Below are 15815 nucleotides of genomic sequence, written 5' to 3' on the forward strand. Positions count from 1 at the left end.
AGAGCTTGGACTTTGGGTAGTTGTGTCAATTTTAAACAGCAATGTGATGTAGACCTGTCTATTTCATTGCTGGCCACTCAGCCATGGCTTTTTGAAATCAACAAGATTTCTCTGGCTTTGAAGCTAAGACTACACAATTGGTGTATATTTCGTTTGAAACAGTCATTTTTATTTGTTTTGACACAAAAAATAGATAGCTACGTCCTACTGAAAGTCCAAGGTCTTGTTAAAATGGTTCTAATTAACAATCAATCATCAAAACTCAAAACCTGGACCAGAGATTTCACAAATCATCCATAATATCAGTTGAATTAATTAAGTCCTATTTTTTACTTTTTAAAATTTTTTGTTTGCATGAATGCATTGCAGGAAATTTTTAAAATTCTGTTGGAATATTAACCTGAATATGTGGAGCCAGAGTTGCACTTCTTTGGTCGTTTGAAGTACTTTCCTACAAATTTTAAAGTAAAAAAAATTAGCATGTTAACAGCAAGAAAAAACATTTTAAGTCCAGAACTCTTTTACCAAAGCTAATATTATATACCCGCGGTATATAATGCATTATATATAACTTATACATGTACTATATAAATCAAAATTGTCAGGATGGTACATTATTATTTGCATAAGTTGTAGTAACTTTTATTCAATATTTTAAAAAAATGCATATCATAAAAAAATCATTTATTTATATCAATTTGACTTTTCTCTAAAATTCCAAGCTTTTAAATTTTTTTTAAAAATTCATATATTATAAATTATCAATGCTTTATGTCTTGATAAGCTGCCATGATTTGTATATTAGCTAGCAGGACACGGTGGCTTAATAATTATAAGCTGCTTGAATGTGCCTTGTTCTATGAAATTTATATCCATATTAATATTTAATGAACCATAGATTACATGTATATCATCATCATCATATTTAGTACAACACAAAGATAAAATTAGATAAATGAAATGCATCAAACCATAGTTAAAAAAAAAATGAACAATGTATCATTATTATGCATATTAATGATCATGATAGTTCTAACAAGAAATAAAAGCTGCAATTCAATTTATTATACTTTCATGTTAAATAATGAAATCTGATTAATTTAGACGCAGTTGGTAATCCGTTCTATTACCCTCAGCATTAGCAACACACTTGGCAATGGGTAACACAACGAATTGTAACATGCTCGTAAATTATGCGCATTCGGTTTGCCGTAGAATTCACTTCATTTCTATATATAAGCAGCAAAATTTTCTTTAAAAATAAGACATTCAGTAAAATAAAATAAATAGTGCCTGTTTATGGGAGGGTAACTGTTGAAATTGACACCCCGAGAAAACCACTGTTAACCTCCGCTTCATGTCGGTTGACATTGGTTTTTTCGACAGTTACCCTCCCATAAACAGGCACTTATATAAATAGTGCCTGTTTGGGAGGGTAACAGTTGAAATTGACACCCCGAGGAAACCACTGTCAACCGACGCGAAGCGGAGGTTGACAATGGTTTTCGAGGGGTTTCAATTTCAACTGTTATCCTCACGAACAGGCACTTTTTATTTTATTATACTGAAAGTCTTAATTTTAGGGATTTTTTATATTGCTTTTATATAAGGAATAAGGAATCATTCTTTGAGTATTATGAGGTGATAATTTCGGTAGGGGCGTGATCAAATCAAATAAAGCCTGAAGGGCTTTATGATAGATTTGATCAAGCCCCGACCGAAATTATCACCTCATAATATTCAAGGAATGATTCCTTATTACTTATATTTATATAATTTTAAGCCATTGTGCGATTAAATATTTAAATATAAATAAGCAAACCCCGCTGGCGCCCCAATTTGATGTTATGGGTTTTATAGTACAAAATCGATACGTAGTGTTATCACAGGCAAAGACACTTGAAAATGTAAATATATAGAAATGACGTGAATTCTACGGCGAACCGTACGCGCATAATTTACGCGCATGTAAAAATTCGTTGTGTTACCCATTGCTTAGTGTGTTGCTAACGCTGAGGGTAATAGAACAGATTATGAACTGCGTCTAAACCAATCAGATTTCAGTATTTAACATGAAAGTATAATAATCATATATAATAGCTGATAAGCAATTCAAAATAGACCTATACTACGCATTTAAGCAATTTAAAAAAAAAAAAAGTACTTATCAATATCAATGTATCAATAAGGACAGTTTATAGGAGAATAGGAAATTTCTCAGGTCTACTCAAAGAAAATTTTAAACTGCCATAGAAACAACATTAAATCAAATTTTAATCAAATTTATGTCACATCATGTCATGTCACACAAAGATTTGATCATGCATCTTCTTTGATTGAGAGAGAGAGAGAGAGAGAGAGAGAGACTGCTTGTAAATAGAGAGAGGAGTGTATTCTGAATAAAGTCTTAAATTTAGATGTTAATTATTCAAATAATGTTGCCTTATACCAGTATAACTTCCAAACATGATGTTCAATGATGCTATTGGTCTAGACTTATTTCATTACTAGAATTTTATATTGAGATTTGCATGCTAAAGCAGATTACCAGTATGGGTTGCAAATGTTTTAATTGTAATTTAGATATTGAGGAACTTGCATATGAATTCAAAATCACTTCAATCAACTTCATTTAGTTGCATGAGGAAACTTGCAAGCATATACATATCTATAATACTTAAAGCTGAAAAAAGAAAGTAGAGACACATAATGTCAAAATATATATATGGGGGAAAATGAAAGTAAATAAATCCCACTTAATAAATCAGACTCAATATAAAAGCGAGGTAATAAATAAATATAAATACATCCCGAGTAAATGGGAAACAATAAAATTTTGGCAAGTCGTGGTTGCCGTGACAACGTACCGTTATAATGGGAGTAGACATATTGGCCGGAAGAGTTTGTGACTTTGGAATTTGTGAGGAGGGGATGGTCGGCATGTAAGACTGAAAATTAATTTGCTTTCCAATGACCATGGATCTGGCTTTTACCGAGCGCCCCATCCTGGGGGATCTATTGGGGGACCGCGTGGGAGGGGGATCCAAGGGGGGTGACGCTTTGGACTCGTCGTTTTCATCAACCTGCAAATCAACAGAGTGAGTAAAGGCAAAAAAAAACAACCCCACATTCCATAAGTTAGTTACAAAGTCAATCCAGAAAAAACAAAAATATATATCTAATAATCTAAGCTTTTCTAAAGTTATTAGGTGCTTGAGGATAAAGATATCACTGGTCTCAATTTTGGAAATTATTCATTTCACTGACTTTCAATGAAAATATAATGTAATCATTATAAGCAAATTCAAGTAAATTCATAAAAATTAAAATTATTCAAGTACAACATAACATAGATGTATAATTGACAATGATAAAGATTTAAAGTCATAATTTTCTTGTTATAAATTAAATCTTATTAACATGTAAACTTAATCACATTAATTTCTCTGTTATGTTGAATAAATTTCAATCAAATTAAAAATTTACCTTTTCCCATTAATACATGATACAATTCATGTTTATAATGTATTGGTTGACAACTTTCAAAATACATACTTAGAACTTTACATGTAGAAGCATCTAGCTTATACTTACTTATGTATAAACATTATACCCTATCCCAATACTCTACAATGAAAAGGGAGTTGCAGTAGGGGGGAGCAATTTACCCTCATGCACCCTTGTCTTGTGAAAGCCATGGCACCAATCACACCAGTTGGCAATACATACAGAATTCTGCACTAGCTATGCACAAAAAAGCATTTCACACAGCGGTTAGACCGGAATTAGGTTCAAATTATGCCATAGCAATTGGATGATTTCACTACAAAGTTAACCTTAAATTATCCTTTTGGTTAAGTATTGTCAATATGAATCACCTAACTTGCCTACAATGTTCACAGTTATTGCCTGGTAGAATTAGCCTACCCTCCCCCCCCCCCCACCCTTTTTCAAACATGCATGGGTACACATATCCCTTTGCATGTAAGATAGAAAGTCCCATACTTTTAACCAAACCCTCTCCCCAACCTAAAAATGTAACTCCATGCAAATTTTCTGCCCATAGGGCCAGTTAAGAATGCAAGGGGAAGGGAAGGGGTTTGAAAGGTGATGTGCTGATTTTGCCATTTATCCTTCTATTTTCATACCCCCCCCCCCCACACTTCTTACCTGCTAATTAAATTACCCCCCCCCTCCCCCCCGGAAACCCCCCCCCCCCCCAAAAAAAAAAAAAACACCCAAAGTTAGAACCAAAAAACCCCCAAAAAACAACAAAATAATCTGAACTAAAAATTGAAGAATAAAATAACTTTTGGTAAATACACCAGTAAAATAAATAAATATCACAAAGAAGATAATTATCTTCTATTCTATTCCACAGATCTTTATGTGGGTCTGAAATTAAAGATTTCTTGGCCCATGTGGACATATCTAAAAATAGCTAGAAAATAAATGACAAAATGATTGTCAATGCATGTATGTCCCATGCAGTTTATACTGGTAAGGTACAAGCTCTTTATAGTCCAATAATAGTTGTCTTAACAGCTAAATGATTTCTATGCATGAATAAAGTCCTGTACTAGACACAGTTTTTAGTGGTTATACTGCAAGAATGGTCCTTCTTTTACAACTTAATTAAGAAAATCACACACTCAATGCAGTTAATTTTGCATTGATTAGGTTAGCTTTTCATGAGCTTATACTTTTAAATTACACGCAAGCTTGTGAAATTTCTTACTGTATGTATAATGTGAATTTCTCAAAGAAAAAAAATCTGTCACCCATTTGATAAGAAAAATGATTAATAATGGCTATCTACAAAATACAGGTTTGAACTGTTTTTTTGAGGGCAACTGAAAAATCTGATTTTTTTTGGGTTTTTTTAAAATAACTTTAAATAATTTTTTGCTCCAGTTCAAACTTTCAATATTTACATGTATTAACAGCCATGAAATATGATCACAATCTGATGTACGAAATGTACACATGTATATTCTTGAATATCTGTACCTAGAGTATGTAGTACACACTGCATGGTAAAGGGGACCAATAAAATGGTCATCATTTTAAATGATTGTTTGTTTATGTGTTCAAATTTTATTTTCTTCCTTTTACTAGGAAAAAAGAGGCCATGTCAGTTATTTGCCATTGAACTAGAATTTGTCATGTTTACAAATAAAAACACACTTAGATTTTTCGTTAGTCACAGTATCAGTACTTCAAACATTAATTCATCAAGAACATTTTCCTAACCCCCCCCCCCCCCCCCAAAAAAAAAAAAATAAAAAAAATTGATTTTACAAAAAATGTGTCAAAAATGAGTTTTAATGAAGATGAAGATGCATAGTCCCCACTGTTTCGGTCATCTTGATAGGTAACACTGACAATACATGTGCATAACAGGGATATAAAGCCAGTGTTCATACTGTAATAACAACACGTGCAAAGCCTCCTTTCTAGAGATCTCGAAAACTATAATAAATTAGGTCATATCCCCTTTTTCTGTGTGACAACACATACTTTGTCAAGTCATTTACATTTGTACAATTGGTGCACAGGATGATTATCTTAGTTTCATTGACAAGACTGACTTAAAAGCATGGTCTGGACCATAACAGGGACTTAATAGAGCAAGGGGGGATAATTGGGGTCAAGGTACTGACCAAAGACAATCCCTCCCCCCTTTAACATTTTGTTTTTGTTAAGTTTGAACCACCTTCTTTTTTTTAACAATTTCATTGACATAATTAATAAAACCTTGAACCTTATCAGTACAACCATATGGTTTTTTCAAGTTGAGACATATAAAGTTGAAAGTAATCGATCTACCGTAAACAAGTGTGCAGTTGTGCTAAGAATTTCTACCATGCCTGTGACTTGTGAATATAAATATAAAATTATGGCATGCACACAAGGAAGTTGATATATATATATATATATATATATTGATGTGCCAAAAATGGAGTCTACAGGTCACAAGAAACCTTTTCTTTTTATGGGTTATGGAAGAAAAACACTAACCTAGCTTATACAACTGCCTTCTACAAGACTTAACAACAACCCCCACCCCCAACCCCCTCCATTGCACACACACCCTCCTTAATGCTTCAGATTTCCAACTAGACCTAAGATAATTTTTCACGTACATGTAATACATGCCTTAAACCACACTCGCAGTGAAAATCTTGATAAAGTACATTATCTTTGGGAGTACAAAAGGTCATCAAACTTATTATTTTTCCCATAATTTCTTTTGTGAACATGCATCCAATATGGACTAAGAAACGATAACAGATGTTTGTAGATATATACAAATATATAAACAAGTGCATCTAGGGCGGAGTATGAACATGCTAGCTAAGACTATAATAGCTGGGGCTGGGCGTGCACACACCTTTGGCAATTCCCAGGCGGACTCGTCGCCGTCGATGCGAAAGTAATACCGCTGTCCATCCTCATTCACCTTTGAGGCCCACTACGAAGCATGCAGAAAGTAGAGAAGACGTGATTATACCGACAACAGACTCTCTGGGGCCCTAAAACTTTGGTAAGCTTAGTTTTGAACTCAGTCTCACTTTTCCACTATATATATTCCTTTGAGCAAAGTGAGACTAGAAGAAAAAAAGCCTCAAAGTTTTACAGCCCCAAAGTCAGGGAGGGTCTGAAGTTTAAAAACAACTATGATCTACATGATGTCAAGCACAAGACCATTCTCTATGAGAACAACAAAACTAAAAAAAAAAAACATGATTGAATTACTGGTAGGCCAAAACAATGGTTTAGTTTCTCAGGCACAACAGCATCATATGAAAAGCAAGCTATCACATTCATTTATATAATTGCCAAACTGAAAATGGGAATAACTCAATTTTCTTATTTTTAAGGTTAAAACTATTAGATAACCGTTCATGAATAAACTAAAAAACCTCTAAGAACAAGCGTTATTTTGATGGTGATGTGACCTTGACCTTTGTCAGTGACCTCAGGTCTGGGTCATGACTCATCTTCTGTTCAGAGGCAACCAGAATGGCAAGTATGAGCAGTAACTATTTCTTGTTGTAAAAGTCATGGACAGAAGATGATTCATGACCCAGATCTGAGGTCACTGACAAAGGTCAAGGTCACATCACCATCAAAATGGTGCTTGTTCAAGAGATAATTAATTGTCTATCTATGGACAGCTATAGCTCTAAAATTTAACAGTTGGATGGACAATTACAGATCTCTCATATCATCGTTTTCTTGAAATTTTTTATCTGAGAAACGGTACATTTTTTTGGCCTTACCGTCTGCAAGGAAACATTTAACCCCATTTCTATTTTGGCCCTATTTGACTTTATAGTAAGTGGATGAATTAAGAACAAGGCAGAGCTAAAAGGTTAAGTTATATTTCTTCAAACGCAATATTGTGGGGTGACTAATAAAAAGAACGAAACCATCGCAAAAAGGTGACTGCGAAGGCCAAAATAGCATGGAGGCAAAAGTAACCTTGTATACAGTTTGTAATGAAATGAATAAAATACTGACTGACATTCAAATGTAAATTCGCTCTGTGCACCTACACCAAATCATTTTCCGATGAAGAATCATTCTTTATGCTGAATCAGTTTAGTTAATATAGGAAAATTCCGCACTTGATTGTTGCTTGAATAATCATTAAGTTTATATAAACATATGTATAATTGGTTTTATCTAAAATAATTTAAGTCATCGGATTTAAATCCATGATTTTTTTAGAATAATTATTTAGTTTTTCATTAATTGCATGTAGTTCATAATTAAAAAGAATTTACCTCGAAAATGCGCAAACTTCATTATTTTCAAATTGATCATAATTTGTAACCTCACTTGGAATTTAAGTACATGATGATGTATAGTATAAATACATGTAATTTTCCTGCTATTTTTAAATGTTGATACATGCATTCTGATTCACAATATATACATGTATAAGGACAGATGATTTGCATGAAAAAAAAAGAAAAAAAAGAGGAAAAAACAGAAAAAAAGAAAAAATATATATATAAAAAAAAATATATAGTAATGGTTGCAAGATGCTATAATTGTGTATATTTATATATTGTATGAGAGTGTGCATCATAAAGGGGAAGCATACTGAAGTGCGAAAAACAGGAAGAAGAGAGAATGATGGTACAGGTCTCAACCTGGGTTATAAATATGTCTGTATATATGCGTGAATTGTATAAAATCCACTTATGTTTATGTAATAAAAAAAAATATATTTATTGCATGTTGATTTATAAGTATAGTAGGGTTGACGTATTACACTGAAGTTCTTCTACATTATGCATTTGTACATGTATATAATTATGAAATTATGTTTTTGTTTATTATTTTAATTTTTTGGGGTATCATAATATGGTTTAAAAAAAAACTAGTTTTCAATTTACTGCGTATCTTGGGTCCTTCTGAAAAAATTGAATTCAACCACATATTGATACTAATAATTTTTCAAAAAAATCTTTAAAAAACTACCTATGTTAATTTCCTTGTTTGCGTATTAGATAAGCATGAGACTAAAGAAGCCACGCAACTCTAAGGTTTAAAAAACTAGATTAAATAACAGCCACAAATATAAAGTCCTTTCAAACACACACACACAAATAAATAAGGCCAAATCTCTTGAAACCTTTTCATTTGTCGCGCAGCTGACGAAGATTTTTCCTGCCGCGCTATCTTCAATTCTCCACCCAGTCGGAGCCTGCACCTGGATTTCGGGAAGACTGACTTTTCGGCTGTTCAGAGCTTCCACCTGGAAAAAATCCAAGATCAGGAATTGAAGATCTCTATACGCTCATAAGCCAAAAAGGAAATGTGAATTTTGCTTTTTTACCATGCATTTTTATAAAAAAAAAAACCACCATTTTGAAGGCTAGGCCCATTTCGACCACAAGCTCATAGCACCCATGAATAAATTAAGTTTTTAAAATCATGGGTATATATGAAAAGCTAATGTGTTAAAAACATGCAGGCTAAGTTCCAAGTGGAAAACCGTTTTAAAAGAATTATATTTCAAAAATAAGACTGGTTTGGAAAATAAACCTTATATACAAATTGATAAAAAAAATATTTCAAATTAAGCTTCTTTATATACATTTACAATTTTTTTGTATATATCGTAATAATTTACAAATGTGTATCATCCAAATTTTTGACAAGTAATGAGTAAGATTTCAATCCAACTTAATAAATTTCTTGCCCGTCTTATAAATTTATTTACACAATTAAAAAATCTACATAAGTTCTAAGTATACTTAGTGTTGTTTTAAATCTATAATTCCTCAAACTGCAAGGTCAGTCTACAATGCCCCCCCCCCCAAAGGGACATTAATATGTTTTTAAATCAACCCTTAATCTCTTCTGAATCAGACATGAGGTGATGTCAAAGATTTTTCAACAATTTAATGATGTTTTCCTTGATATATAGCTAATATATGCACATGTAAAAGGAGGAAAAAATTATTATACAAATGTATAGTTTTGGCATAGGCTTCAAGTAGTTATCTAATGTATGAGCATTTACATTAAAAAGTTTATTAAAAATACATATACATATATTTGAACAACTGTTATTAATTTTTATGTAATCTTATAAGTAAGAAAATTTAATCAGTTTGCATTAAAACATTTTCAAACATTGATATCACAACATAATGTATCTAACAAGCAAAATCAAAAAAAAAAAAATAAATAAATAAATAAAGACAATTAAAAACTGACATAAAAAACAAAATAACCAATTGAAACATTTGATGTATATCAAAATCAATAATCCTATTATTTTCTGAAAAGAAATATTTTTTATTAATTATTACCATAAATTAATATTGAAATTCTATGGTTCATCATTATTCAATGAGCACCAATTTGATTTGATTTGATTTGATTTGAACATATTTTATTATGCAAATATACATTTACATAAATGGATTAGGCAGCAGGCAATGCCTATGTAAGCCTTCTCCAAGGTAATTCCGATCCATGAAAATTTATGCCCATGAATATCAATGAAACCACATACACTATACCTTTTCAACTTCCTACTGATTTGTTACAATGTCACCATTCATTAATTTCGATACATTTAAAGATAATTAGGTAAGTTATTCAATTGTTATTTGTTGTTTAGCATCAGCTATTTGCGAAATATTGCATGGTTAACTATGAAGTGCAGGGATTATGTTGGATATGATCCGATCCTGGGATTGGACAATGAAACATGAATTATCAATTAATAAGTGACAGACATTACATGTATTTTTCGATTGCAGGAATATTGATTAATCCATAGCCAATGGGATAAGGTCCATGTCTAACTTATAATAACCTAGATTTAGACCAATCTACACTTCCCAAAATTTGAAATGCAGAGTCAACCATAAGGTCGAAAGCAAAAAAACCATAGGAATTTAACATGATCTGAGCAAAAAAAAAAGGCCTCCAAGTTCAATATTTGACTTTTGGAATTCCTCGCATGGCTTCCCATGAAGCATAGCAGAAACAGGCGAGGGTTGCCAGTTTTCAAACACAGTTGACCTGCTTTGAACTCAGAGGCCAAAGATGGCGGCCAAGGGACATAACTTTTGGAAAGCATGGACTCAACTTTTACCAGCCCAATTTTTGATCCCATGACAGAACCCTGTAAGCTTGCAGCAGGAGCTAGCTCAATTTGTCTAATTATTCTAATTGGCATGCATGCTAAAAAGACAATTATGTATGCAGACTATTACAAAATTGAATACCAATTTGAGAGCCCCTTGACCTTTGTTGATATTATGATTGTAAATTACTGTACATGCTATATCGAATTAATAATAGCTCATCAGGTTCTACATTTTCTATGACAGCTGGGAGCATATGAATTCAAATATGAATTCAAATCTGTAATTTCATATATATATACTTTAATATAAATATAGATTATAGAATTACTCCAGTCTATATGAGTATAAACACAATGCAATATGAAATATGAGAATTTGGAACATTACTTCAAAGATTAGATTAGGAAGTTTTAGAACCTCTGATATGTGGCCATGGATACTAGTTTGTATAGACATGCTAACTGAGTTAATATTCCCCCCCCCCCTTTCCCAAACTTTATAATCATACACGTACATGTATAATCTTTTTGAACACTGTGAAATTCATACCATTTCTAATCATTGACATTAGAGCATGGAGGTTTCATTATTTTGATATTAATTACCATATTTTCATATAAATGGTATCTTATATCTTAATTTGTCATAAGGGATCAAGTTAATAAATAAAAAGAAAACAAGATCTGAAAAGCCAGGATAGCCTTGAAGTTTTTACGAATCAACAAATTTTCAAAATGTCGAAAAAGTTATTTTTTTTTTTCATTTTCTCAAAAAAAAATTTAAATTTAAATAACGAATCAACAAATTTTCAAAATGTCGAAAAAGTGATTTTTTTTTTTTCATTATTTTCTCAAAAAAAATTTCAACTTTCATAAAAGCAGGCAAAAAAAAAGAGGAAAAATACAGCATGTAGCTTTGTAAGCAATAAAAATGAAATGAGTTCACAGCGTCGAGTTTCTTGCATTACCATCTTACCGTCATGACTGGCCTTTGAACATAATGTTCTTGTACGTGACTATAGGGGCTGGCGTGAACTGTTACCACCTTCAATTCAGGCAAATCAAAATGTTTCAAGATTTAAAAAAAAGTTCTGTTCATTCATAAGCAATTAAATATAATGTGCTTGATTAATTATTCTCTTTTTTCTACATGTATAAGCAGCACAATTATATATCAATTTATTAAAAATAGACTAACTACATGTTCAAATATTATACAAATTAATTAAGCTTTACATGTAGTGCATAAAGATTAAAACCACATCACACAGTTGCTTTGTTAGTCCAAAAATATGTAAATAAATTGTGAGACAAATTTGCACAAAACACATGGTACATGTATATATGCACATTGAAGGCAAGAGCACAATAAAATCTGTGAAGAGTTTGAATGCAATGGTAGAACCATTTTAACAAGACCTTGGACTTTCGGTTGTAAGTAGCTATCTATTTCTTGTGTCAAAACAAGTTTAAAATGACGCAGTTTCAAGTGAAATATACACCGATTGTGTAGTCTTAGCTCAAAATCCAGACAAATCTTGTTGATTTCAAAGAGCAATGGCTGAGTGGCCAGCAATGAAATAGACAGGCCTACGTAACATTGCTATTTGACACAACTACCCAAAGTCCAAGCTCTTGTTAAAATGGTTCTAATTGATAACTTCTTTTGTCTCCTAATTTTATCTTTGATAAAAAGAGTCGTACTGTTTGATTTTAATTATCCTCAATTAATCACAACTAATCTATACTCATAAATAAAACATTTCAATACAAACCTACCCCTCCCCCTTCCCCTTTTTAACTGTCGAAATGAAATAACTAAATGAAAGTGGATAACTTAAGCCAATTTTTACATGGCCATGTATGCGTTTAACAGAAAGATTTCAGACCTGCTTTGGGACTAGTACCATTATATAGCAATTTCATCAATTTCCAAGTATTAATTTGAATTGGTGCGATCTTTCACATTTCTATTGTCATTATCCTAGCTATAAAAGTCAGATTTTCCCATCAGATTAAAAAAACCCGCTGTATATAAAATGTACACATAGCAGTCTGTGAAGTGTTCACAAATCTTGCATCAATGTGAACTCATATTAAACGCAAAAAGAAAAGAAATATTAATCCTTCAATCTGTTTATTGTATTTTTTAAAGTGAACTAATATTAGTGAAAGAAATTAATCTGAAATATCTAAATAATATCATCATCAAATCAAGCCAGCTAATCTATAGATAAACACTCTTTAAATTAAGCCTAAAACTAATTGAAAAATACCCCAATAATCTATAAAATCAAGCAAGAAAATCAGAATGCTATCACTCTCTTCTAAAAAATTTTGCTAAAAAAAAATGAGAAGTTCTTATATTAATTCTAAACTCTAACTCACTTAAAAATTTTTTTTACCTGTTTTTGTTTATCGGCCGGCCGCGGGGGTTTGTATGTCCGTTCCTGCGTTTCTTTGTTGACGTAAAATTCTCGCTTTTGAGCGGGGTCAAGGTACTTGTCCCAGACATCCAGCAGGGTCTTGAGGTAGATCCCCTGTGTGGCGGGGGGAGGGGTGTCGGGGGGTGGGGGGAAACCTCCACCGTCCTGTCCGTGAAGCTGCTGAAGGTTGGCGTAAACTTCCTCCTGCAAAAAATAGAAACGAGAAATTTGCTAAAAATCTTCAAAATTAAAGATCTTTAATTATAACATGCATGCTAATTATTTGAGCAAAGAAGTACATTAGCAATTTAAAGCACCACAGCAGGGACAAAGGATTTCAATGTTAATCATTCCGATTCGTGGCTTTAAGTACAGTGAAACACTGTGAGTTATATGGTGAAACACGTACCAGGGGAAAATGATTTTGTCAATGATGCATTAAAAATGTAACTTAAGATCATTAATGATTTAATTTCAAAATTATTAAGATTGCAATAGGGATCAATAATAAGAATTTGCTTGTAAGCATGAACTTATTACATTACGGAATTCTTCTCTGTAACTATGTTTAGGTGTATTGTTGACATGTCTGCATGTCATTGATTTGCGAGCATCCTTTGGTTCGCTCATGAAAATTTTTATCATCGCAGACCAATACATTAATACTTTTCTGTATTGAATACAATTGTAAATCAAATGACAAAATAAAAATGAGGGGTCACATACTTGTTTTACAGTAATTGTGTATAATTATACTGTAAATACTGTAAATACACTATTACAGGATACCAGTAGTTCATAATGATTTCTAAACTGCAAATAATTTACAGTCTGTAAACTACCACATATAATCTGCAGAATTGAAACTTAACTGTAGTTAATATGAGTTTTACCAATTATAAATTGTGTAGATCAACTCTTCTTATCAAAATGATTACAGTACTTAAAATAACTATGGTATAATCCCTTGTGGAACTTAAATCCTTGTGTGAAGGAAATCCTAGGAATTCTCCATCAAGATTTTATCATCTGGGAAATCCTGACAATAAATATCCCCGTCTGCGGCCCAGGCCTAGGTCATCTGTTACCGGTACCATTCAAAACACTTAAATGCATGGGTTTTTCTACAATATCCCAGACTTTCAGACAATTCAAATACTGGTAAGGCATATAACTTTAGTAGGTTTTTTCCTAGGACTTAATATAAAATCTGTACATTATATTGGCAATATTAAGACTTTTCAGGACTTTCAAAGATATTTTGAATCTTAAAAGTCTTGGCTTAAAAGATAGTTTAGGAATTATTACCAGTAAATTTTTCCAAATTTTAAGAGACTAGACCTAATAAAACTTTCAAGACTATATTGGAATGAAGAATGCTTATTCTATATTAACTATATGCCCAAAAACCTGGCCATGTCAGTGTGTGGAATGTAACATGTGCAAACAAGAAATTGATAAAACTTTAAGGTGTTATGACACAAAGTTTACAAAGATAACTCTGCATTGCAATTTGTATACAAAACTTAATAACAGATTCATAATATTAATAACTAATTTAAAAAGAACTCTGGACTTTTATGCACTAGCTTTTACATGGTTTAAGCTTTTTCCGCACTGCAATGTGCACAAGAGGAAGATAAAGACATAAGAGGAAATAGTAATGAGATTGACAGATAGAGAAACAGGTGAAGTCATAATGATAAGACTTTAAATGTATGTCAGTATATATATGGATTATAATATCCCATGATCCTCCTTGATTTTGAATGGGCCATTTCTCCGAATATAAACCACGAGTGCAACTACTTTGTTTGCAATCATCGATCATTTCATACTTGTAAAAGATTCCCCTTTAAAAATTCCTGTATTTAGTTTGATTCTGAATCATCTGATATGAATAATGTACGCTTAAAGGGGCATCAGGTCACGGTTTTGGTCAAAAATTATTTTTTCGATTTTAATGTTTATTATGCTTCAGTAAGACATTTTTAATAGGCAACCAAAATTTGAGTGTCATTTGTTAAGTTATAAGCAACTTACAGAGCTTACAATTCCTCGCTATGTAAACAAAGATTTTGTTTACATTTTGAATGTTGAAGTGAAAATTCCAGTTTTAGACCTAATATGAATGTGTTAATCGTTAGGAACTGTTTATTTATGCTTAAAATGAATAACAATATAGACAAATCATCTTGGAAAAGATTTTTTACTGGTATATTGAACCTATGTAAACAAAAACAGGGCACGAGCCTTGTTTACATGACGAAGAATTGTGAGTCCTGTATCTTGCTTAAAACTCATCGACGGGCACCCAAATTTCATTTGATAATTAAAAATGCATTCATAAAGCATTGTAAATAAGAAAAACAGAAAAATAAAATTTGACCAAAATCGTGACCATGCCCCTTTAAAGCTGCAGATCTCTGCCTCTCGCTCTGGAGAAAATTCGGGTTTTTTGTGAAGCTAACGCCGATCTACAACTTAACTGTACCACACTTTTTATCTTTAAAAGTAAAGATGGCATAAAGTATAAATATAGAATCCTCTTCTAAAGCAGTTGAGATTGATTCGAACCAATAACCTTATAACGAAAGCCACTAAACATTATCAAAGTGAACAAATTTTTTTCAGCATATATCTGCAGAGCAAATTTCAATTCACGATATTACCAGTAGATTATTATACTTTCATATTTAATACTGAAATCTGATTGGTTAAGATGCAGTTAATAATCCGTTCTATAACCCTCATCAGTAGCAACA

At 32.1% G+C, this 15815-nt stretch overlaps 1 protein-coding gene across 14 annotated transcripts in view; it reads right to left on the bottom strand.

Moving 5' to 3' along the window:
• LOC105339412 (rho GTPase-activating protein 15) overlaps positions 1-15815 on the bottom strand; it is a 47192-nt gene that overhangs the window by 18909 nt on the left and 12468 nt on the right. For 5 of the 14 annotated variants that reach the window (XM_066074077.1, XM_066074081.1, XM_066074078.1 and 2 more), the window contains 7 exons: positions 13030-13254; positions 11601-11669; positions 8651-8773; positions 8412-8429; positions 6395-6475; positions 2868-3083; positions 401-451 (listed from right to left, as the gene is read on the bottom strand). In XM_066074077.1, the coding sequence (XP_065930149.1) occupies positions 401-451; positions 2868-3083; positions 6395-6475; positions 8412-8429; positions 8651-8773; positions 11601-11669; positions 13030-13254 (783 nt within the window). The remainder of the gene's footprint in view (positions 1-400; positions 452-2867; positions 3084-6394; positions 6476-8411; positions 8430-8650; positions 8774-11600; positions 11670-13029; positions 13255-15815) is intronic. The other 9 variants (XM_066074085.1, XM_066074082.1, XM_066074079.1 and 6 more) reach the window with 9 other exon arrangements.

Source organism: Magallana gigas, chromosome 10, assembly GCF_963853765.1.
Source record: "Magallana gigas chromosome 10, xbMagGiga1.1, whole genome shotgun sequence".
Taxonomy (NCBI): domain Eukaryota; kingdom Metazoa; phylum Mollusca; class Bivalvia; order Ostreida; family Ostreidae; genus Magallana; species Magallana gigas.